Genomic DNA, 25,554 nt, shown 5'->3' on the forward strand with positions numbered 1-25,554 from the left:
TTCATTACACTTTCACACGTCCATCCTCGTGGTCGTACTTGTATCATCCTGGAATCGGCCTCTCTACCTCTAAGAGGTAGTGGCAAGGTCTGCGTACACTCTACCCTCCCACCCTCCCGGACCCCATTTTGTGGGAGTTCTGGGTATGCGATTGTTATTGACCTGTAACTTTATTTCTTACCAATATCCGTAGTTACGGCACCCCTTTGGCCATCTCAGCTAACGAATCATGAGAACCTTTCTATCCTATTCTGCAGCTATGGCTGATCCATAATGCTGAACAAATGATTCTGGATGACATGGAGGCTAATCCTGATAAATATGAAGGCAAAAACTTGGCAGAGTTGACTGATGATGAAGATTTTGATGAAGAAAATAGCACGCAGTACTCCAAAGCCTATTATAAGAAAGCATTGCTTACCAAGATGACCACAGTGAGCAGCTTATCGAGTCGTTTTTCTTTTCTTTTATGCATCTATCTAATAAGATTTTGATTTTGGCAGAAAGTTAGTGTAAAAGAGCTCGGCTTGGAAGCTGCACTTGCTGAGCGTCAGGTTTGAGATATTATTGATTACTTTATTGTGACTGTAGCCACATAACATTGTCATCATATTTAGGGATAAATTGATCGATTTTGATAGTGAAATTAGGTGCTTATGAATCTAGCCGTCGACAATAAAATTAGAGACTCAGATGGTACATGTAAGACTTGTGAAGCAAAAAAAAAAAAAAAGATAGAAGAGAGACACTACATATAATACATGCTACAATTTGAAGCCTTATCAGAACATGTTAAAGGAAAGTTTGAAGAATCTCAATCTAATATTAATGTCTGACCTTGGGAAGAGAACTTTGGGACACTTGGAAAATCTCTTACGGGTATATACATGTTCTTCTTTAAAGTCAACATCTCGATGTACATGGGGACAATTGAGTTATTTAAAAAGGGCAGCCCGGTGCACTAAAGCTACCGCTATGCGCGGTGTTTGGAGAAGGGCCCCACCACAAGGGTGTATCGTACGCTGCCTTACCTTGCATTTCTGCCAGAGGCTGTTTCCAAGGCTTGAACCCGTGACCTCCTGGTCACATGGTAGCAACTTTACTAGTTACTCCAAGGCTCCCCTTCAACACTAACTGAGTTATTTAATTCAAAAAAAATAAATTATGCGTTATGTAAAGTTCAAAAATGACTGTTTATGGGATAAATATTGAAAAAAAATAGCAATCATATAGGCTACTTTGGCCAAGAATGCAAAAGTGACTCAGTTCTGCTAAAAGTTTCAACTTGTAAAGAGCCTGCACTTGCCCCCTTACCTCCTTGTCTTACTACACCTGTTATTTAAGAAACCGCCACAAGCACTATATTAAGTTCATTAGTGCCAATATCATTTGAAAAATTCTGCTTATTGCTTACTTTAGCTATCTAAAGGTTTTTTGTATCTGAAGGTTTCCTCTCAAAGGTGTATCTAATTGAGAAAATGTGCCCTCTTTGTGGCTTTTCCTTGTGACTGTGATGCAGCACCATAATAAACTGAGAATGGAAGCACAAGAACGTGGAAAGGTGTACAAAATTCCGAAGCTGAGACGAAATATTGAGATGGATGAATACGATTTTATCCATTGGCGTCGGTCCCTTGAGGAAAGAGAGGCTCTTTTAAGAGATATAAGCTGGTATTCACACTGGCCTTTGCTCTATAAGCCCCACCCCGAGGAAATTAAGGAGAATAATTTGCTTATTACATAATTGACATGCTTATTACATAATTGACATTCATATATAGTACCAATTTCTCAACTGAAAAAAAAGAATAGCTCAAGAATTCTTCTGATTTGCTTATGATTATTCAATCCTCCAGAAGTCAGCTATGTATAGTTTTGCTTTGGTCTAGTTGATCTGAAAAAGACACATCATTGAACATTGGGAAAAAATGGGTCCAGATGGAGTGAAATGGACATTGGGTTCATACAACTGAAACCAACTAGTTTGTGATTGAAGAGTAGTTTGTCAGTAGGTTAGCATGCCATGGTGTTCGCAGTGCATGAATCACATTATACTGTGAAGTTTACCTACTGAAGAGTAGTTTGTCAGTAAGTTAGCATGCCATGGTGTTCTCAGTGCATGAATCACATTGTACTGTGAAGTTTACCTACATTTAAAATATTTACTATGAAGTATGGACACGGGGTCAGTTTTTATGTTCAGCATTATTATTATCTGAACTCAGACCCACGTCTCCTTTGTCCATTCATCTGCTTTAAAACAATGCCTGTGATAGTATGTTAGTACCATTTGAAGAGACATTTAATCTCTATTTAATTGCTCTGATGTTGTACTTGCTTGATGCGCTTGCAGTCGCCGAGCCCTTGGGCTCCCACTGGAAGAGCCTGGTAGGTATGTAGATCCAAGTTCTTTCGGAAAAGATCAGTATGATCCTGAAAGTCCATTGTATAGATATGACTACTGGGGCGAGCCAAAGAACTCAGAAAAGAGCAAGCAGGAGCGAATGACGGATGCTCACAATAAATCTATTGTTGGCAAAGGTACTGTTTGGTATGAGATGTCATATGAAGATGCCATCAAGGAGCGGATGGAGGCCCAAGGATTTGTGCGGCAGTTGTATGATGAAGATTCTGACAGCGATGAAGTGAGTACAGACGACGAAGATGATGAGGAAGACTTTGATTACAGCATCCTAGGCGGCCCAAGTGCAAGTATAACCAATCAACCATATGTCAATGGGACTGAATCTTCTCTGCTATCGGATGAAGGAATGTTTGAAGATTAGATGACAAATAAGACATTAGCAGCAATACTGTATTGATAGTTTGTACAGCTAGTTACATTACATGGATGCAATTTTCGTAGAGTTCTTTTTTATATGCTAAAGGGGGTCTGATTTTGTTGCATCTTAGAGAAATGTATTTGTTCTGTACCTTGGTAGAAAACGAAACAAATTTGTATTCACTTACAGCCTGTTAGTTAAGTTTTCTACTTCTGGTTCCTAAAAGTTCTCACTTCTCAGTGGAGTTTCTTAGTATCATGTACCTGTGCAGTTTCTTGTTGGATTATTAACTTGCAAGCTAGCATGTTGTTGTGATGCAGCTACTCAGCTGATGCTTGAAGAGTTAAGTTGGACAAATAAGTGGTCAACTTTAATAAACTTTGAGAGCTATTAATACAACAACTGATCCAGTGTATTTCCATATAGTGGGGCTTGGAGAGAGTAAAACGTCGCAGTCCATACTACTACCTCTGGAGAAGTAGAAAGACTGTTTCTGATAGACCCCAGCTTGAGAGATTAATATGTTCTAATATAATTGTTTTTTTTTTCTTTCAACGTATTTCATTTTCCCTCGTTGATGGCAAATGTTACTTGACATTTGAAGCAATTCAAGTGGTAGAGTGAGTTAACACAGATGAATGAGATCCATCTATCCTTAATTGAAAATTTTGGGTTCGAGTTCTTATAGAATAGAAAAAATTCTTAATGGGGCATGGTTACCATCTATATTGGATGATTAGAGAAAAAATTACACTTCTAATCTTTATCTGTCTATATATATTATAGTGTGGACAAATTGCTTGCTTTTTTATTCTTTTAAAAAATAAATCTCATACTAAATCAAATAGTCATCTAATTATTATTATTATTTTTTTGGAACTTTCAGGAAAACCCGCAGTCGCTACACCCTCTGCCACAGCCTCTGCCCTTCGGGTGAGCACTCTGTGGTGAGCACTGTGTGCACACTGGGTAAATCCCTCACTGTGCAATAGCTCGCAAACCACACAGGAGATATAAACCGCACTGGGTAAACCCCGTGCGACGAGTTCGATTGAGAAGGCATTAGAGGTGGATCGAACTCGCGACCTCCGCTATGGAAAGTCCCCTCAAACCAACTCAACCACGCCCTTGGGGGCATCTAATTATTTTTTACTATATAGATTTTTAAAATTCCACCAGCTATTATATAGGAGATTCTCCCAATTATGCATACCAACAAACAGTATGGTGTTTTAAATTTTACCACCCCATCTCAATTTTGTAAGGTATAATATAATGAGTTAGTAATGTTTGTTGATTTCATAATTGATTATAGGCCCTCCACTGACTCATTTTCTATTAATTAAGATGAGATTATTCTTTAAAAAACTATAGGAAAATTACTGATCAATGAATTCTTTTAATTTAAGTATGAAAGAATAAGTAAGGTGTCTCGATCGCAGAAGGATGTTGATTTTTGTTATTAGAATTGATTGAGATCTTACCTTATATAAATTATTATTTCCTTAGTTCAATTAATATATATATATATATATATATGATTCTGCAAAATATTAAGTATGATATTAAAATAATTATAGGATCCTATAATTTTTAATATTTAAAAGAACATGTAAAAGAAATTAAATTATGGTGAATCACGTGCATTTGAAAAGTGTAAGAAGATAATGTTTGATTGCCAGTCTAATAAAAAAATTAACTTTAATTATTTTTATTGTTCGGAATTAGTCCGTATTTATAATGTAAGAATCGGCAATAGCTCCCTTTAGAAGGAATCGATCATCATCAACTAAAACAACATCCTAGGATATCATTGTTGAAGACTCGCTAAGGGCTTCTAGATTAAAGAAAAGCAATTGATTCACTTCACGAAAAATTAACTTTTAGGTTTATTTTTCGCGTTCATTCGCTCTTTCCTTTTTGGGTTGGCGTTATTGTCTCTCTGTTCACCTACATTTTTATTGTATAATATAATAGATTAAATACTAATACTTCAATTTAATCAGTCGAGATTAAATTTATTATCAAAGTGCTTCTCAGATTGTTGAAGGCGTTTTTTTCAATCGGGAAATAAAACAAGATTATTTTGTTTCATTTTTAAATTTTAAGCATGCTCCTAGGAGTGAGAACAACTTTTTTTTTTTTTCCATTACAACATTGTAGTTGTGTGAAAAAAATTAATGATAAATTCATATAAAGGTAAAATATAAGCATGGGAACTTCAAATTAAAGATGAATTAGTATTTAGAATAGTTAATCGTGTGTTTGTGAAATATTTTAGAAAGAACTATATTAGATAGAATACAATAACTATCAAGCTAAAAAAAAATTAAAAGGACAATAATAATCATTAAGTTTGGAAGCCGATGTGATTACTAAGATTTGAAAAAAAAATAAAAATATAAACTTTAACACTTTCACAAAATAATTAAAATATGAATTAAGAATTTTTAATTATTAATAAATTATAATATACGAATTCTATTTTAACTAACATGAACTACACATACAATACACATAAATCTCATATTCATATAAAATTGTAAGAGCTCTTTTTTCAATCGAAGTAATTCTAATCCTAGTGTATCATTTTAGAACTTGTTTAAAACTTTTTAACATCACATTTTTTTTAATATATTTAATTAAAATATGGAAACCAAATCCTCTGTATCCATTAATTTGTCATTTTAGGTTTAACATTACACACCTACTAATTATTAATCATTCATAAGATTCTTATAAAATAATTTACTAATTAACAAAACCCAAAAATTATCTTAGTTGGAATTTGGAAATTGATTAATCTTCCCTTCCCTTGATTTCATCGGAGCATTTTCATACTTAAATAGCAACCATTGATCTCTTCTCCCTTTCATTCAATGGCTTCTCTCGCTTTCAATTCCCTCGTCGCCGGCACCACCAAAATTCCCTCCCTCCGCGGCCGTGTTCCGCCGTCAACTGTCGCATCTCCGCCTTCTCTCTTCGCCGTCGAGTTCCGTACAATGCCGATGGTCCTCTTCAGGTATGGCCGGCCAGGGGTGATTGAAAATTATGTATTATTCGTATGTGGTTAAAGTTATTTTTATTGTGTACAGTAGATGTTGAAACTCAATCGGTTAGTTATTTTGTATTTTTTTTTTTAAGTGAAAATTCTGGCTACACGACTAAGTTGTTGCGTGTTTTTATTTTCTGTATGTGTTGATCAGGTGTAAGAGCTCAGGTGGCGGTTACTGAGCAAGGTGGAGTTGATGGTGAGGTGGAAGCTCCGGTCGTTGTTATTACGGGAGCTTCTAGAGGAATTGGGAAGGCTGTTGCTTTGGCTTTGGGAAAAGCTGGTTGCAAGGTTTTTTTGGTTCGGATTCTTAGTTTTTGATCTACTTAAAATAGCCTTATGGTTTGATCGTTGTTGGACATTAGATAGTAGTTGATTCTTTGGCCTGAAATTCTTGAGTGAAGTTGTCAATTTTGATAGATTAGGACTTTTTACAACCTGATATATGTGTTACATAGGCCGAGGGTCCATTGGAAATAGCCTCTCTACCTTCAAAAGGTAGGAATATGGTTGCGTTCACACTAGCCTCTCCAGACCTCACTTGTGGAGTTACACTGGGTATGTTGTTGTTGTAGGACTTTTTACGACCTTATATATGTGTTACGTAGGCTAAGGATCTGTTGGAGACAACCTCTCTACCTTCACAAGATAGGGATAAGGTTCCGTATGCACTACCCTCCCAGACCCCCACTTGTGGGACTACACTCGTATGTTATTATTGTTGTTGTAGGACTTTCTATAAACCCAGTGAAAAGGAAACTATATTGCTTGGATATAAAGGAAACTATATTGCTTGGGTATAAACTTTCGTTCATACATTACGTATTTGTAAATGAGATGATTTATTGGAAGCGGAAACCTGTGATTTTCTTGTTCAACAACATAGAACTAAAAAAGAACAGTTTCAATTTTAAGACTCAGTGGTAGTTTACTTAAGTCGTGATTTTTAAGCGATAGCTCAAACAGAAAGTATTATAAGTATCTATGTTTGTTTTGTTGCTCCCAAATTCGGTGTTTTGGCAGTATAATGTAACGTGCTACTTGGAGAATTCGTCATGGCTACTATTAACCCTTTGCTTGAATATTTTTTTCCGGGTCTATCTTTTCCATTGCTTTTACCTTTCAGTGAGACATTTTAACCCTGTCAAGTTCACCATTTTGACTCATGTCTTTAAAGGTGGTAAAAGGATGCTCTGAGTTTCAATTTCCTTAGAAACCTTGAATAATGCTTTAGGCCTGAGCTGTATGTTACGTAACGTGTTCGCTTTAAAGAATACATTTTAAATCGAAATTCATGTTACATATATGTAATATCTGATAATCTCTCATACTTTTCCAACCCACTTGATATTTTGTTGTTAGGTCCTAGTGAATTATGCAGGATCTTCAAAGGAGGCAGAAGAAGTTTCCAAAGAGGTGCGTCTCTTTTTCAGTAAACATCTGGTGCTAGTTTGTTTTTTTACTAAATTCTTCCAATTCCATGTGATATATTTCTGTTTTGAGGCCGAAAGTTGAGACCATGGAACTGTATTTCTGGCTCAGTAGTGATGTTTGAAAGAGTATTTCAGCACTTCTTTCACCACTTCGAGTTCTGAACGGTTCATATTGAGGGTGGTTATTCTTGTTCTCTTTTTTGGTTCTTTCGGGGGGAAATACGAGTCGAGAGACCACAATAAGCAAATTTCATCTTCTACACTGACGCAAGAATCAATTTTATAAGTTGGATCTCTGCCACACCCCCAAAATGGGATGGCACGTGCCCAGCACGTGATGCATGCCAATTGGACTGATCGAACCTATATTACATATTAAATACCCAAACTGTTCTCAAGTATCACGATTCATTTGATTAATGAATATGCAATAGCAAGTGACTTGAACGTCATTTGAATTAAAAGCATCGAAACATAATCGGAACACAAATAGAAATATTATTCGTGAAGCCATGTGAATACCCATAACCCAAAATAAACACAAATATTAATCGTGTCAGCTAAAAAAAAAAAAATTAATCATGAAGCAATACAAATACCCATAACCCAAAATAATAATATAGTTCATCTTAATAGAGGCGAACCCATGATTTAAAGATGGTGGGGCACCATCATTTTAGCATATATGCCCAAAAAAAAATTCATTGATGATTAAGGAATAATACCACGTCAGACTGATCATTGATAGCATGAACTGTGAAGAAAACACAAGTATATAAGGTCAAATATGATTTTCCGCCGAGAATAAAACTTTAACAAAGATTAATCATTTGACAGAGACAACTCAGTGGTAAAGGTTTTGCAGTTAATTAACTGATCCAAGTTCGGATTTGGAGAACTCATTTGCACTTTAACTTTCTCCTAAACAAAAAAAATTAATGTAAAATGACAATACACAGACTCAAACTCGGTCTCAAGCGCAGAAGTAACGCTTCTAACCAGTGTGCCCCAACCCACTTTTGTTCATACAGGTGCATTCTTTAATATATCTTAGTTTGTCAAGGTATACATGTATATGTATACATAACTTTTGCGAAGTTAATGGGTGCACGTGCACCCTCAAGCTTCCATGTGAATCCGCCTCTGTTCATCTGCAGAGCCTTTATAACACGACAAATGGATAAAAAAGTTATTGGGTTAGCCCGCACTATGTAAAAGAAATACTCCAACTAACCCACGATTCTAAAGTGCGCTCATCAAAATAGGGAATGTGGAAAATCCTAACTCACACGTGGACCGCCCTACTGACCTGGACCTGACATCATGAACATGATGCCTGTGTATTGGAATACTCAGTATATGTCATAGCCAAGCAACTCACGGTGAAGCAAAAGTTATGCATAATAAAATATCAAGTTCAAGAAAAAGATAAATCAATTATGCAAATTACTTTATCAAAACATAAATGTAAATATTTGAATCCTGTCAAGCATTTAATGTAATCTTACATCTTTCAAGGCAAGATTAGAATTAATCAATTTTAGAAACAATAGTATAATACACATTCATCCACATGTTTTTCAATTGTTACGATATAGCACAATCTTTCCATCTATGTTTGAATGGAATTATTACGAATTACGATCATTAAAGTGTGACGAGCATTATTTTAATTCGTAGTCTCAATGTCCACAACTTAAGAGTCTCATAACCAGTGATGATGTAATGCATCTTGATGCCATCCTCGAAGAGTGATATAATCTCCCCGCTAGATAGACTATATGAAATCAATGATGAAATGGTCATCCTCGAACCTTGACATACTCTCCATGCCAGATAGCTATATGTAATGCATCAAGAAGGATCCAAAAACTTCGATCTAATCTCCTGATCGGATAGGCAAAAACACATTTCCTTTTTTTGTTTCCAAAATCATGTAGCCGAACTCATTATTTGAAATGCATCAAGATCCAATAAGTCCAATACCTTCCCCACTGGATAGGCAATCCATAATTGTGATTATATTTCCATTTTATGTCATGACATTTTAGCCAAATCTCCTTACTCAATGAATATCAAGAGAAAGGACTACACTTCTATAATTGGAAGTATGCCAAAAATCATATAAATAAAAGCACGTCATGCGCGTCATTATAGATAGTATGACGTGCCATACAATAGTACAGAGAATCAGAGATTGCATAAGAGCCCTAGACGCTTTTATATAACTCAAGACTTAACCATGTAGGTGCATTTATCATTTTCAACCCTACCTACTCATATCATCCTCTTAGCCCAATACTACCCAATAAAAATCACAAAGAGAATACGAGTTACTTTGGCTGAATATTAATGGCGGAATTCATTTGCGGTTGAAACACATTTTGATCTCTGTTTTGTTTTGGATCATTGAGCAAGTAGCATGACCTTTATTTTCCCCAAAATCAATTAAACTGACAGCCATTCCAAACGATGAGCCCACAAATGCTTGCTACAATTTTCCCCAAAAGCTGTAACCAATAAGTGCTTGGTAATACTTCTTAAAGTGCTAAATGAGATCCACACAATTGCTAGCTATACAAGATTCAAGGTATAGTTAATTAAATATAAGGTAATAAAATATTCTGCCCTTTGATATCTGCAGGAGAAGTAACGTGCATCTAAAGCAATCTAATTGTGTTAGGTGATCATTGGAGGATTAAAGCACTAATCGTGACCTTTTCTTAGCCATCATCTAAGTCCATGTAGTTGACTTCCTCTTTACAACTTAATTTAAATATTCATACTTCACAGAGGTGGACCCACATGGAAGCTTGGGGGTGCACCTGCACCCATTAAGTTCGGAAAAAATTACGTATACATGTACTTGTATATCTTGACAAACTAAGATATATTAAAGTTTGCCCCCGTATGAACAAAAGTGGGTTAGGGGCGTGCTGGTTGGAAGCGTTACTTCCGCTCTTTAGACCCTAGTTCGAGTCCGTGTAATGTCATTTTACATTAATTTTTTTGTTTAGGAAAAAGTTAAAAGTGCAAATGAGTTAGTTCATATTCGAATTTGGGTCGATTAATACATTCTGCAAAACCTCTACTTTGGAAAATTGGCTAAATATACCCTTCATCATACTTTGGGGTCAAATTTATCCTTGTTGTCACACTTTAGGGCCAAATTTACCCTTGATGTTTAGAAACTTTTCACTTGTACCCTTCCTTTTAAGAGAACAGTGTAAATCAACGTTCAATGTCTCATTTTTTTACAAGTAAAACACACCCTAATGTAATCTCGCTTGATCCGACCCGACCCACAAAAAAGACACAAATACACATACCCCTCCCTCGGTTCTGTTGGTCGAATTTCCCCAACGAACAAATATATTTCTCTTTCAACGTGCAGTGCTACTAGGTTGTTTATAAATGAACAAAAAGTAAGATGAAATGGGATAATACAAAAGCATAGAACTAGAGAAAAGTTCTTTTACAAACTTTGTTTCTGTTGCAGCTATGTTCAAATTTCAAAATTTGTATGCAATTCTATGTGCATCTAGATTCTAGATACAATGGATAAGTTTTCTGAGCAAATAACATGAAAAATTTGTGTAGATCCAAATTGTATATAGAAACATAAGAATGAAGAAATGTCATGATTGGCACATAAGGAGACCATCATCCGGAGAAATTTTATTCAGTGGGCCTAATCCAACGCATTTGACCACTAAGTGTCATTTTTATGAGCTCTGCACTTATGCTGATCCATGAAATAACGGAGGGGTATTTGTTTGTGTCTGCATTGATGCAGATGCATTTTCTCATGAGTTATGCACTAATAAATATCCAGTGGCTTAATCTTGTTCGAAAAATTTGACCAACAAAATTAAGTGAGGAGCATATTTGTTTGTCTTTTTTATGGATCGGGGGGTTAGATTAGGTTGTGTTTTATTTTTTAAAAATGGACATTAATGTTGATTTGGGCTTTTTTGTTAAAAGGAAGGGTACGTGAAAAGTTTTTTAACAACAAGGGTAAATTTGGTGCCAAAGTATGATGAAGGGTATATTTAGCCAATTTTCCGAAGTAGAGGGGTAAATTTGGCCCTTTTCCCGCGTAAAAATCATACTTGACCTTATATGCTTGTGTTTTCGTCACAGCTCATGCTATCAATGACCAGTTTGACATGGTATTATTCATTAACCATCATTGAATTGTTGTGGGGGGTATAAATGTTAAGATGATGGTGCCCCGGCCATCTTTAAATATTGAGTTTGCTTCTGATACCTCGTCCATGTATCCCGAACAATGTTATATTATACTTTCATGTTCGTAGAACTGTCATTGTCATGCAAAACAATATTTTTAATATTCGTTTCTGTGTTTTAAGTTCGCAAAACCGTACAAAATTTTCTAGGACACTACAATCTCTTTCTTTGGGATCTGAAACCCTCTTCCCCTAGTTGCTGACCTTCTTGTTTGTATTCTTCATTCTTACTGCTCTTTGATGGAGACCCGAAGTGAAATATAAATCTTCAAGTCATTGAAGGAAGTTCTATGCATGTTAGGTCACTACCAAAGCTACAATTTTGAAAAGTTGGACTTTATCACTCGATCTATACTCTGACGCAGGAAACAAAATACTGCAACAACACAAAAAGTTGGAATTTTGTGGGATCTAGTTTTCAAAGCATTTCTGGTAGGTGAGTTAGAAATAGTAACATTAGTGGTGCATGGCCGCAGCAGTGGAGCTGCACAGACAGATAAAATTACTACTCCCTCCATCCCATTTTATGTGTCGCCATTTGACCGGGCACGGAGTTTAAGAAAAAAGGGAAGACTTGATAAAGTTTACCAAATTATCCTTTATAAAAAAATGTGCCAATATCTTTTTTTAATTAAGTGGGACCAATAAGGGTAAAAGGGTAATTGTGTCTTTAAAAAGTTGCCTAATAAGGAAAGGCGACACTTATTTTGGGACGGACTAAAAAGGAAATGATGACACATAATTTGGGACGGAGGGAGTATTATTTATTGTTCTATTTTTGATAACTCAAATATCATTTCAAGTAATTTGCCTGGATGGTAATAAAAAAAAAAAAGAAACAATCGTTTATGTAGACTGCACTTGGTCTCCTTCCAACTCTTCTCCCTGTCTTGAAGCATCCTCTTGGCCTTTTCTTATCATATAGTTCAAAAAAGGTGTCTCTCTTGCTATAATCTCTAGCATTCTCTTTGAGAGTGCGTAATAGATCTCAAATAAGGAGGATGGCGTTTCCCAAAGCTGTGAAGTTGTTCTACAATGTAACAGCAATTAGTCTTCACCTTTCCCTCTCATCTTCGATTCTCTGAGAAAGGAGTTCTGTTTAATAGTGGTATTCAATTCTCCATCTTAGAGTGCAACTTCTGGTAGTACTGGGTTATGTGACTATGTCTTCCCTGATCCCCTCTGCTGTGAAAGTTCTTGGCCATCCATTTATTCTTATACAATAGTATGCCCGGTAAACATTGGCCATTGTTATCTCCTTTTTGGCCAGGTGCTTGCGATCTTTGTCTCTGAATCACTTCTTTCGCTACACGTAACCTTCCCAGCCGACCTTTCGACTATTGATATCGTTTAATTAATATCTTTTCTTGCCCCCTTATCTCCAATTCAAAGAGCAAGTCTAACATAGTAGTTTTCCACTTTACCACACATTTCTTAGTTCCTGCTTTTCAAAATTCTTTAATCGTTTCAACTTAATCACCAACTTGTGGCATGGTTTGTCCGCACCTCTTTCCTACAATTCTTGACCATCTTTTTGAAGTTCTCTTGGTGCAGTCACATGTTTAAATCTGAAAGGAAACAGTCCCTCATATATCACCATCAATATAGTATGATTTGACTGTTATTGATATCGATCTTGGCAGGTTTGTTTAGTTGAGCTTTATAATTTCTCCTCATTCCATGGGTATCAACACGTTATCCGTCAGGGAAGCATTGTAGATAACTGATCGGATCCTGGTTGATGAATTGGAGAATTCAATCAATACTATAGGTGTTTCCCCTATTAAGTTTCTTTGCTTCCAACTCATATCTTAGTACTGTAAGAGCACCAGCTATCACCAAGGACATGACCGTCTTTGTTGTGTTATGCAATTTTTTCTATGAGTTCACTCTATCAGTTATGTCTTCAAATATCCTTGGGAACACTTTTCCAAAGTCCGTCTGTGACAAGATTTATTGCCCTTTTCAACAGATAATACAACCACGAACAATTTCTGCATACGTTTTGCACTACCTCTCTTGAATACTAAATAACATAGGTAAAAAAATCTCACCGCTCTTTTTGATACATGCCTTCTTTTTTCTCTTCAAAGTTCCTTCACTTCCAATAGCAGAATTTTTCAATTCATCGGTTCTATGTTTGATTAACTTCCGGTCTTCCCCTCCCCTGTCCTCCCTTTTCTCCATACTCTTCCCTCATAGTTCAGATAAAACTCTATATCCTAAACACCAATTGCAACCCCCCCCCATATTTTTTGCTTTTCGCATATCTCCCATATTTTGTGAATTTTCTTTCAGATTCTTCTCAAATCACAGCACCAAATTTATGCTGTGCATAGCTTCCAGAATAGTTCTTCGCCTTTTCTGCTCACTGATCCTTCATTGTTCAGCATTGCCTTTTTCCCCTAAAACACCTGTATTATAATCACGGAGTACTATCACTACTATTGCATATTCGGAAATGGTTGTTGATGTCATTGGAGTACCATTTTCCGGCTATATCTGTCTCTGATAAGTAACTGCACATCATTTGGTGGGAGGTCGATATCACTATATTTTCATATGCTTCAATTTTGACCTTGACTTAGTAGTATTTAATGATTTCCTGGACGAAATGGCTTTACTCCAGATAGGTTATCCAACTTACTGGGGATAAATAAAATGCTTCATTTTGGTTTGTCTAGGCCTCTGTCTTGTACTACTGTCTATCTATCTTCATTTTACTTTGTCTTCTCCTCTGGTTGATTGACAGATCGGACATGTGGCACAGCAAACGTACCCACGGGCCAGCTCCTTTTGCTATTTCTCAGTTCCATTGTAGATCAAAATCAGTCCTCTCAATTTACAATTTGGTATATCTGAGTCCCTCAAAGAAAATCATGCTTACTCTCTCCTCCATCCAAGTTACTTTGTTTTTTTCCATCTGTTAATCAATCATTAAGTCCAATTTTTTGTTGTAACTGAGAAACTACTGTAATTAGATTGTCTTACTCACTTTCTTGGGTGTCCTGTGTTGTCCTGCATTCTATGATACTTTCAGCAAACATATTTCCCAAACCTCTGCCATGTCTCTCACTATTTGATCATTGCTGCACACATCAGGTTTGAGTGAAAGGCGAAAGCATCAGAATAGGAAATTAGGAGCACTCATGTAAAAGTAACAGTTTAATTTAAATAAAGTTTTACTCGATATAGCCTTAAAAGAGCTTTTTGATAGTAAGTTTTCAAAAAAAATTCTGGGGAATTTTTGTTGTTCGGCAACTTTTGTGCTGTTTTCCTACCAACAACTGAAATGATGCCATATGTCACTTCGAATTACCCGAGATTTGTTGGGTTTAAAATGAGAGAACTCCACTCAAATTTTGAGTCCTTGCCACATGTTGAACCAACTGTTGCACCTTGTATAGAGCTTCACCTCCACGACTATGATATAAAATCATGATAGGTTGGATAGCAAATTAACATTGTTTGCTAGAAAGCAGAAAACCAGAGTAGTAATACTTCTGAAATTGCAGAAATTTAAGTAGGAATTTCTTGTTTGGACTTTCATAGGACCTATGGAAACGCATCATATATATTTGAATGCCTTAAAGAATACTACTCTCAGTTCTACATCTTCTGAAGTGAAGAGCAAGTTCTCCCTATTAACTCCAGAAACTGGTAACTGGTAAGCCAGGGATAAAGTGATTCTGTTCTCTGTTGTTTTAGATAAAATTCAGAATTGTTCTGATGAGAACAAATATCTAGCAACTGATCTCATGAGTTCATATACCTAAATAAATAGTGCTGTGAGAATACCCTTTTGGAGAACTTGTACTGGTTACTCTCTTGTTCATGAAAGGCTAAGTCCATAGTCGTGTGGAGATTTCAGGCAACCCGTTAAGTCATAATGCTTTGTTTAATTTGTGCAACCAGAAGATTGGCTTGGTTCTTGTACTTAGTAGCTGATTCTACTAAATATTGAAGAAGCTTTTATTTTGTGTGTAATGATAGTAATGGTTAATGCTTGTTTGACAACTGAAGAAAGCTTACCATGAGTTGCAAACAACTCTAGTATCTCGAGTTTTCGCTCCCACAAAATGCTGTATTATACTATGACTTGGTTTCTCTTTACCCACATGAAAAGTACCTTGCCCTACCAATTTGCCTTCATAAATAGATAAAGAAAAAGATTGAATGCCATGCTCCTAAATGCCGGGGTTATATTGAGGGAATCGGTTGGCGTTGTTAATGGTACATTATCAGGAATGAATTCAATCAACAGATTCCCCTTGCTTCCTGAAGTTGGATTGTTCGGTATTAGCTGATGCTTACCAAATTTTGTAAGGTTAAGTTTCTATATCATGCTTGATAACAGTAACATGGTTAAATACTTCTTGACAAATGATTTCCAATCCTTTCATCAAGTACTATTTAGAATGTTAAAACACTATTTCATGGAGTACTTATTTCACCAGCAATCTGATAACAGCTGTAAGGTTCATCTGTAGGCCGTTTGACATCTTCCTCTAAATTAATTCTAATTTCCTATTTCGTTTGCAGATTGAATCATGTGGTGGCCAAGCTATGACTTTTGGTGGTGATGTTTCAAAAGAAGAAGAAGTAGAATCAATATGATGAAAACTGTAAGCAAACTCCTTTCCTGGTGAAATTTGTTTTAAACGTATCTTACTGAAGTTGTTTCCAGATAATTTCACCTTGTAAGGATCATGTATGCAGGTTGTTGATCGATGGGGAACAGTTGATATCTTAATAAATAATGCAGGTCCACAACAGTCATACTGTCTCGAGTTTAGTTTTACTAGAATGACCTCTTAGTAGTTGTCTTGGTTTTCTTTTCAGGTATAACACGTGATACTTTGTTGATGAGAATGAAAAAATCTCAGTGGCAGGAGGTTATTTACTTGAATCTTACTGGAGTGTTCCTCTGCACGCAGGTCTATCCAGTTGCTGTGTTCTAATTCGACTTGAACCCGTGTTTTTCAGAAAACATATTTTCAGAGAGATCTTTTTTGTTGTTGTTGCAGGCTGCTGCTAAAATTATGATGAAAAAGAAAAAGGTAAATATCTTGTGCTTTTTATTGCAATTCATCCAAAAAAGATAGGAGGCAAAGTTAGTTGTAGTTAACTGCTGCATAAATTACCACCCGCTGTTTGATTGGTACCTTTTCAGTCAATTTGAAGTTGTAACCATCAATGCATTCTTTTATATTGTTCCGTGTACTCTAGAATTTTATCCAGAAGACTTCTCTGAAATTTTGTAGGGGAGAATAGTCAACATATCCTCTGTTGTTGGTTTAGTTGGCACTGCTGGGCAAGCCAACTATAGTGCGGCAAAGGCAGGAGTGATTGGGTTAACCAAAAGTGTCGCAAAAGAGTACGCCAGCAGGAATATAACTGTAAGTGCTCCCTTAATCCGAGTTATTTTTCACGTAAGCGTTTTCTCTTGATATAAGCAACCTTGGGACATTGGAATTTCAATTAAAAGAAATATGTTCTTCCCAATAAGGGCAAGCCACTGACTATTTATGGCATCTGACAAGTTATTTACCCACAATCTTTGTTCTCATCAGGTTAATGCTGTGGCCCCTGGATTCATTGCATCAGATATGACTTCCAAGCTAAGCGAAGATATTGAGAAGAAAATTTTGGCAAGCGTCCCATTAGGTCAGCGCTAACCTCCTTAGACTACAATTGACAACTATATCTTATAGGTGGCACTATCCTGCACATCAAATAGGGAAACATATAGAAATCAACGTCTTAGACATCTAACTTGGCACATCAACTACTCCCTCCGTCCCATTTTATGTGTCATCATTTCCTTTTTAGTACGTTCCAAAAAAATGACATCTTTCCTTATTTGGTAACTATTTAAAGATACAATTCCACTGTTTACCCTTGTTGGTCCCACTTAATTAAAAAAAAAAATAATAGCACATTTTTTGATAAAAGGACAATTTGGTTAACATAACCAAGTCTTTCCTTATTTCTTAAACTCCGTGCCCGATCAAATGGCGACACATAAAACGGAACGGAGGGAGTATATCTTTTTGTAAGAAAGCTCTTTCTTAAACTTCGTGCCCGATCAAATGGCGACACATAAAATGGGACGGAGGGAGTATATGTTTTTGTAAGAAAGCTCTTGCAAGTTGAGAAACTCAAGGGTGTGCTTTAACTTGCAAGAATTTCTTGTCTCGACAGTTTCCCTCACCAATCAAACAGTTTGTGGAAAAAATCCAAACTCTCTCCGCCTTATAAGTAGTATTATTTCACCGTTTATCTATAGAAACTCGCTATTACAACGATTCTGGAGTACTTTAACTACTGTATTTGTTTGATGAAAAGCTGGGACAAACCTCCCGAACTAAGATACTTATATGATCAGATGATCTTCCTGAGTATAAAGTTTATTTTGTGTTTGGTACGGTATATTTTCCCTTGTTGCTTGAAAGTGAATATTTGTCATCTGATCGACTATGAGTTTGTTGTGACAACAGGACGATATGGTCGACCAGAAGAAGTTGCTGGAATTCCTGGCCGCACTGAGTCCTTCAGCCAGCTATATTACAGGACTGGTTCTTACCATTGATGGTGGAATGGTTATGTAGTAGAAATTTTCAACATTCCCATTCGGTTTTACTTGACGTGGGGATTGAAAATGTTAAATGTTGATCAGTTATGGTATATATTGTAGTTGATGGGAAAGGGTCCTCCTAAAAGTTTGTTTTTCCGGTTTACCTTGTTAGTTTAAGAGGACAAATTTTGTAAACTTCTTCCTTTGCCCGAACATTCGTGTCTATACATGGTTCTCCACTAGATCTCTCTGAAAATATGTTTTCTGAAATTTGTGTCTAGTAACAAATTTATGGTCACTTGATTCAGGTTACTATGCTTCAAATTTGTTTTTGTACTGTACGAGACACAAGAATCAGGACACTTGGGGAAGGGAAACACCAACGCACCTTTTAGCAACAATTTTTCCTTTTACTACAACACAGGAGCAATCTAGTACTAAAATTAGCAACAATTTTTCCTTTTACTACAACACAGTAGCAATCTAGTACTAAAACTATGTAACAAAACTGTCTCCCACATTCCACTTGACAGGTAACCCAACTTACGTCATACCAACTTATACAAAAGAATCTGGAATACAAAATATAAGATGGCTGGCTATGTTGGCCAGACCCGTCTTCTGAAGCAGCATCCGAGCCGAGACACTCCCAAAGCCATTAAAAAGGTCATGACTTCACTCATGTTTCTTTTTTTGGCCAGTCCGCCATGGGATGACAAGATGGCCGTTAACTTAAACCATCATGCAAGGATTCAGAAGAAAATCACCTCCTCCAACTTATCAAATAGGCCAAAGTAGAGAGAGATCAATCAATCTCTCCTTCCTCGGGATCATTTGATGTGTTGGGGATGCTCTGTGGTTCAGCTTCTTCCTCCTCCTCCTCTTCTTCCTTCATATATAATCCGAGTTGCTCCAACGGATTACTACTTGCCTTAAATTTGAAACTCCCAAGGACATTCTCAGAATGACCAGGACTAGCCTCCTCGATGAAGCTCTCGAGCTGTTCATCCGGAGCAGCTCTAAACAGTTCAAGATCTTCCATAAACCGACTGTTCTCATTGATTTCAACAGTCTTCTCCATCTGCTAACACATGATTTATTAGTTATAAAATAACAGTTAAAAAAATAAATCCCCAATAAATGCCAGCCCATCTGTCTTTACCTTCTGGAGTGCCTGACGGGCAGCTTCTCTTTCAAGTTCTCGTTTCCTTTTAGCTTCTGCAGCAGCTTCTGCCTCAGCTCTCCTACGAGCCTCCTCGGCAGCCTTAGCTTCGGCTTGCAAGCGAGCTTTCTCTGAATAAGCAGATTAACAAATAAACAGGCAGCTTCAGAGATGTAATTGCACAATTCCGCATATGCTAACAAAAAACAAATCTAAAGCGCTCTCCCTAAATAAGCAAAAGAACAAATAAAGAGATTTCAAAGGTGTGCTCGTGGACTTCTAAACATGCAAAACAGAAAACACAAACCTTCACGCCTTCGCCTTTCAAACTCCTCTCTCTCAAGCTTTAGCTTTTCGGGGTCCCGCACTTCACCCTGAAATTGTAAAAAGACTAGTTAAGCAAAATAATAGTACACCTTGGATAAAATGGAACTAAAAAAATCTAACCCAACACAAACTAAACCAGCTAAACTTTGGCTAACCTTTTCAATGCTCTTCTCCTGAGCTTTTAGTATGATATCCGCAAAGCGACCTCTTAACAAAGCTGCACGGTAAAGCTTCTCAGGAGAGACTTGCCTCTCAGGTTCAGCACTCTCCTCTAAAAGGTTACAGTACATGATGAGTGAGATGATTGCCGCAAAACTAGTAGCAGACATTTTCTTCATCTATTACCATAGCTTACCCTCTTGATGATCATTAGGCTCAGCAAATTTGGACTTCTCCTGAGAAGTTGGCACTGTTTGGCCAGCCAACGTATCTGTCGGACACCAACACTGTATCAGCACACATACTGACCAACAAAGCTATCAAATCTTCCGTTACCCACGGATTTACACAAAAAGAAAGCAGCAAAGAAAATCATGTCGTTTGATTCCACAGGTTAACAACCTGTAGTTTCTGGAAGATCAAGCTCATCTTTTTGCTCCAATCGTCCCCCAGGTGCCGCTGTTGCCTGTGGCAGGAAAAAAACGTTTTAGAAGGCAAAGGCAGACATCACTCATTATAATAATAATCAAATAAGAGAACCAAATAACCTATAAAATCAGGCAACAATATCCACACCTTCTGAACATTTAAGGCAACTGAATCTTTATCAGCATCTGATTCAGCACCAGATGAGCTTCCGGAGTCTGTACATGATAATGAAGAGGATAACAATTTTAGCAAGAGACATAGCGTCTTAAGTTCACAGTAAATATGAACGCGAAGAAAATAAACTTCCCATAACTCCAGAATCCCTATATATAAAAGCACAACCATTCCGGACAAATAAGAACTTCGGAACCTTCAACACCATGGAAGCCTCCAACAAACAAGCAATATAAAGGGCTATCCAAACTAATTCTCTCAATTAATACATGTATTAAACAGTAATATCAAAGGTGCGCTTTGCGCTTAACCCCTGAAAGCGAGGCTCAAAACGTGTTCGCCTCACTTCATCTGCACTTCACTTATCGTCATCAAGTTTCTAAGTTCCTTGACAATGAGTCTCTTCTGAAGAGGCAACACTGAACTGTTGATATTTCACCTTAACGCAATTGTTTTCGATTTCTTTAATGATATATTTTTCATTCATGCTTATAATTATTAGTTTTGGGCTAAACATAAATATTTAAATTTTTTCTCCATTTGCGTTTTTTCCATCAAAGCCCACGCTTTTATTGGCGCTTCTTTAAGCCCAAACAAAAAAATCTTATGGAGCTTTTTTGCGCCTTCGATAACACTGGTATTAAAAAACTCTCCATTGCCGGACTAGTAACACATCTGATTTTCAATATTATTCTATATCCTCTCAAATAAGAGCAAAATGAGGAAAGAGGCAAATAACGAGCAACACAATCTCCATTCAAATATTTTTCCCTAACCACTAGAGTTGGAATATGACACAGGTATGATCCAGCAACGTAGACGTTTGAGCACATAACAAATTTGTTACCATGGGAAGTGCATACACAACAATTCAGAATAGAAGATCAAGCAACAAAGTTTAGAATCTAATGGAGGCCACAGCCCAAATAAAGCATACTTAAAAACCATGCAACGGTATTGCAAACGGAAATATGAGCGGAAGGTCAGGCTTTCAATGCCAAGCAAACCATAATAAATCAACTCCTGAAATTGTCTGATGAAAGACAGACAATATACTTCGACTTCAAGCTCTTCAGCCCGAAAAAAAGAATCACATTCACTACTTATCTCTTTATACATCATCTGCCAATTTGTGCCACAATAAATTTTGAAAACAGAAAGCGATCAAACATAAAACTTCTAACACACACTATATATCCATAGTAATTGACAGTTCAAATTGTTACGCCAGCTAACTGCCCCATTCTGCTAAAAAAAATGACCAGCAATTCTGCTGTCGTGATTTAAAGACCACCATACTGTATATGGTGCTGTTTGGAAGGAGAGGAAAGCTAAAAGCTTTGAAGATGGGAGTAGAACAGCTCAGCAGATCAAAGCTGATTGTATTTTGCTTTTGTGTTTTTGGCGTACAAACAAAACGCCTATAGATGCGGTAGATATCCTAGAAGTTTTGAGTCATGCTAGTATTAGGAGTTTTTTGTTTTCTTTCCATCTTACTACTAGCTGTAAAGGGGCTTTTAGCACTATCTAAGTGCTAGTTAGAGGATATAAATGTTAATTTCTCAAAAAAAATAAAACAAAGAAGAGACCACCAAGCCTAACTATCATTCTAACGAACGCTAACTTACTATAATGTCAAAAGTATGGTTATCTAGTTCACCCTAATTTATGCATCAGGGAGACAACAAAATCGCCTCTCAGGCCCATCAAAAGAAAAAAGAAAAAAGAAAAAAAACCAAGAACAAAGAATCAATACCTAATTCATACCAAAGTAATATCAAGTTCGAAGTTTCCCATTACCTATTCCACAAGTTAAAAATTTCTCATTACCTATTCCACAGGAAAAAATCATAAGAAGTTTCTATTACCTAGCCAGAATAAGTCCTATATTTTCCATGGCCTGCTGACAATCATGACTGCAGCAAGGTGCTTCAGTCCCAAATTGTCAAAAGTACCAATGCTCAGTTCTATTTATATTTAATAAAAAGGTTCGATAACACAAACATTTCACAATGTAGGCATCAGGAAATACTCAGGTATAGCATCCACACAAATTAAGGTGGGACACAATTGTAAGAAATACAGTGGTTGTAGATCTGTCATCAAGCCAATAGAAACACTGGCATGCGGGGTCTGATAATAATACAAGAATAAACAAACATTAAACAAACATCCTCTTTTTTCCTTTTTATTTTTTTTTTTTATAACCGAGAAATCCCCAAGGGCCAGCTGCTCAGGCTCAAACTTGATGTATACAGGTTTAACTTTCTACCTCGGGTGTATGCAATGAGTCGGTGAGCATGTATATGGATAAAAGGAAGTAGTAAAACTTTTGATTGCTCATCATGATGAAGTTTATAATAAGCATGCAAGAGAAGGGCCAAGTTAGATAAGACTTTCTTAAAAGCACCAACCACTAGATGAAGAGCCAGAATCACTACTCGAACTACTTGAACTACTGCAATTATTATTGCTCCTGCGAGCTCTATCCTTCTCAATCTCCACAGGAGGGAAGCTTGAAACAGGTGGATCATTCCCACCGATATCCACTTCCTCGTCTGCCGGATCATTTCCTGTATAAAGAACGAAAACACAGAAAAGAAAAAAAATGAACAAAGGAATCAAAAAATGGAAATTTCAACCACCACACTATATCAACCCAAAAGCTCAAAGTCTTCATATCTACTGATAAAACTCACCTTTGCAAGGTTGCAGGGATGAATTACTAAATCCAGACTCATTGTGAAGCTGAAGAACAGCAAAGAATATGACATCATAATTTGCTTACAAAAGGAGTACTAATGTAACATATCATATGAAGCACCACAATAAGCATCCACGTGAAGATATTTACCTCCATCTCACAGGGTTCACCTATTGCCTGATTTTTCTGTTTTTCCAGTAGATAATCATCCAAAAGCTTTCGTAGCTCGTACAAAACATCGTCATGAAGAGCATCAAGATCAATCTCAATCTCATCGTCAATAACTTGACTTCCATTGGAGCTTTTCTCTTTCAAGAAATCAACTATATTTTCAGGTAATTCAGCAATCAAACCTTCAAGCTCAGCAGTGAGTTTATGTTTTTCAACATCACTCATGACTCGCTTTACAGGTTCTGGTTTAACCTTTTTCTCCGGTGGAGCAGTTTTCTTCTTCTTTGAAGGCGGCATTGCTTGAGGAGTATCAATTTCAGTTTCTATGATAACACTCGACTTGGAAGGTAAAGGTTCCTCTTCAATAACGGGTATCTTTTTTTCAATTGGTTTCCATCTAACCTCGAAAAATTTACCAAGTGTTTGAGCCATGATATGAACATCATTTCCTGGGGGATTGTATGTCATTGCATTAGTAAAAGTGAGCCTCACGTCGGCAGCAAACTGCAAAGGGCTCAAATACTCTCCTGAATGTAACTTTGATCTGATGGTCCCTAGGTCCATTGGTTGCTTAATAACAGTGAAGTAGTCAGGGATTTTTAACTTGACGACATCAACTGGATTATTGAAGACCCAACCATGCTGATGTGACATCAATCTGTTTAGCAGTGCCTCGCACTGTTTCATCAACATGACAATATTTGTATCTGAGTGGACGGCCCGTTGCATTGGCTTAGGCCGCTTAGCCCCGGCTCCTTTAGTAAGAGGTCCATTTCTTCCTGGTGCAGCCTTTTTCTTCCCGGGAGGCACCACTGCTTCAGCCATATACCGCTGAGATATCTCAGACCCTGATCTCCTCTGCCCATTGGTGCAATTTTGAATATCGCTAGCAGGTGAAAGAACACCACTATTAGAGCCAACAGAAGCAATTTTCTTCTGCAATGCCCTGACTTGTTCAAGTTCATTCCTCAACCTAATTCCCAACCCTTTTCTCTCTGAGCGTGACATCTTGGACAACGACATTGCTTGAATGGGTACACCAAATCGATCATCAGCATTCAAACAAATGGATTTCCTTTTAGGTGCACAAGAATCCTCTGAAGCAGTCCTTTCAGTATCAACCCGTCCTGAGCTCCCAAAACCCTCCGATTCCGCCATTGTCTCAACGGCATTACGAAAATCAGGCACAATCCCAGGCAAGTAACCTTTAAAACCCTTGCGTGATTTTCCCATCGTATCACCTGAATGCTTTTTAAAGAACTTCTTGGATTCTCTCTGTCCAATGTAATCTATTGGAACAGTAGGTGCCATGTGAATATCTTCCCAATTCTGACCATATCAAATATATCTTCTCAACATTTGATCCACTCTAATTACACTCAGAACTTGCTACGTCAACAACTATCAAAGATATCAATAACACTGGTATATCACAACACTTCCCCCAATGCAGAGTTCAATCAATTCGTTGTTTCCCTCTTCGTTCAATATATCAAGATTTGCCTTTCAATACCTCAGGATAATTCAGCAACTCAAATAAAAAAAACCTCTGCTTTATTCTTGATTATGATTTCAATGAATTGGGTAAAGAAGCAAAAGAATAACAGATTTATTGAAACCCTAATCGCAAATCAAATCCCCTTCATTCCAAAACAAACCCGAAATTGAAAAAAAAAATGCTATCTATAACCTCAAATCAAATCCTCCTAATTCACAAACAAAAGAAAAGATCCTATCTTTAACCTCGAATCAAATCCCCTTAATTCCAAACAAACCCTAGATTAAAAGAAAATGAAAAAGATTCTACCTTTATAATAAAATCCCTAAAATGGTTGAATTAAAATTCAAATTCAAGAATCCAGAAAACCCAAATAGGCTGGATTGAGATCTTATCGGTTCGGGTCAGACCCACCACCCCCAACCCCCAAATCAAGAAACCCTACCCCTCTTCACCGCCAATAAGAGAGTGATATAATTAATTTATAAAAATAAAAATAAATTATATATAAAGAAAACAAGATTTGTTTGAAATCAGAAAAAAGCTAGAGAGAGAAGCACAGACATCCAAAAAAAAAATCTAGAGAGAGAACGAGAGAGAAAGCACTTACGAGAGATTTGTGTTTGTTGGGTCTCTCTTTGATTGCCACCCTCTACTTAAAGGCTCTTTTCCAGCCCAGCCCGCCGTTAATTAGTTAATCTTGACCGTACCTTTATACTCCTTAATTGATCCGACGGTTTTGTTGATTGGTTTGTTTTGGACCGTTGGATTCAGATCTGGCGGCTGTGATTGTTGTTGGCGACTCTTTTCAGATCTGTAAAAATTGTTTTTTGTA

At 36.9% G+C, this 25,554-nt stretch overlaps 2 protein-coding genes and 1 pseudogene across 2 annotated transcripts in view; 2 read left to right on the forward strand and 1 right to left on the reverse strand.

The window, feature by feature from the left end:
• LOC107862701 (protein PLASTID TRANSCRIPTIONALLY ACTIVE 10) overlaps nucleotides 1–3,008 on the forward strand; it is a 12,709-nt gene extending 9,701 nt beyond the window's left edge. The window contains exons 9-12 of the mRNA XM_016708340.2: nucleotides 258–434; nucleotides 504–554; nucleotides 1,520–1,671; nucleotides 2,354–3,008. Of these exons, the coding sequence (XP_016563826.2) occupies nucleotides 258–434; nucleotides 504–554; nucleotides 1,520–1,671; nucleotides 2,354–2,786 (813 nt within the window). The 3' untranslated portion in view covers nucleotides 2,787–3,008. The remainder of the gene's footprint in view (nucleotides 1–257; nucleotides 435–503; nucleotides 555–1,519; nucleotides 1,672–2,353) is intronic.
• A 2,429-nt stretch (nucleotides 3,009–5,437) lies between these two features.
• LOC107864914 lies at nucleotides 5,438–18,365 on the forward strand (annotated as a pseudogene).
• Nucleotides 18,366–18,484: 119 nt separating this feature from the next.
• Nucleotides 18,485–25,346, reverse strand: LOC107862681 (transcription factor GTE10). Its single transcript, XM_016708316.2, has 10 exons — nucleotides 23,201–25,346; nucleotides 23,046–23,094; nucleotides 22,761–22,919; nucleotides 20,320–20,387; nucleotides 20,146–20,209; nucleotides 19,940–20,014; nucleotides 19,740–19,855; nucleotides 19,565–19,631; nucleotides 19,258–19,388; nucleotides 18,485–19,176 (listed from the first exon to the last, which is right to left on the reverse strand). Exons 1-10 carry the CDS (start codon nucleotides 24,530–24,532, stop codon nucleotides 18,901–18,903), a joined length of 2,337 nt encoding a protein of 778 aa, XP_016563802.1. The 5' UTR covers nucleotides 24,533–25,346; the 3' UTR covers nucleotides 18,485–18,900.
• Nucleotides 25,347–25,554: the final 208 nt, after the last annotated feature.

Source organism: Capsicum annuum, chromosome 3, assembly GCF_002878395.1.
Source record: "Capsicum annuum cultivar UCD-10X-F1 chromosome 3, UCD10Xv1.1, whole genome shotgun sequence".
Lineage (NCBI taxonomy): Eukaryota > Viridiplantae > Streptophyta > Magnoliopsida > Solanales > Solanaceae > Capsicum > Capsicum annuum.

Excerpts from the sequence above, each read along its gene's own strand:
- LOC107862681 (XM_016708316.2), bottom strand. The coding sequence starts at position 24,532 with ATGGCACCTACTGTTCCAATAGATTACATTGGACAGAGAGAATCCAAG. Across the intron at positions 22,920-23,045 it reads ATCCCTGCAACCTTGCAAAG|GAAATGATCCGGCAGACGAG; the intron begins GTGAGTTTTATC and ends TTCTTTATACAG. Across the intron at positions 20,015-20,145 it reads TGATCTTCCAGAAACTACAG|ATACGTTGGCTGGCCAAACA; the intron begins GTTGTTAACCTG and ends GGTGTCCGACAG.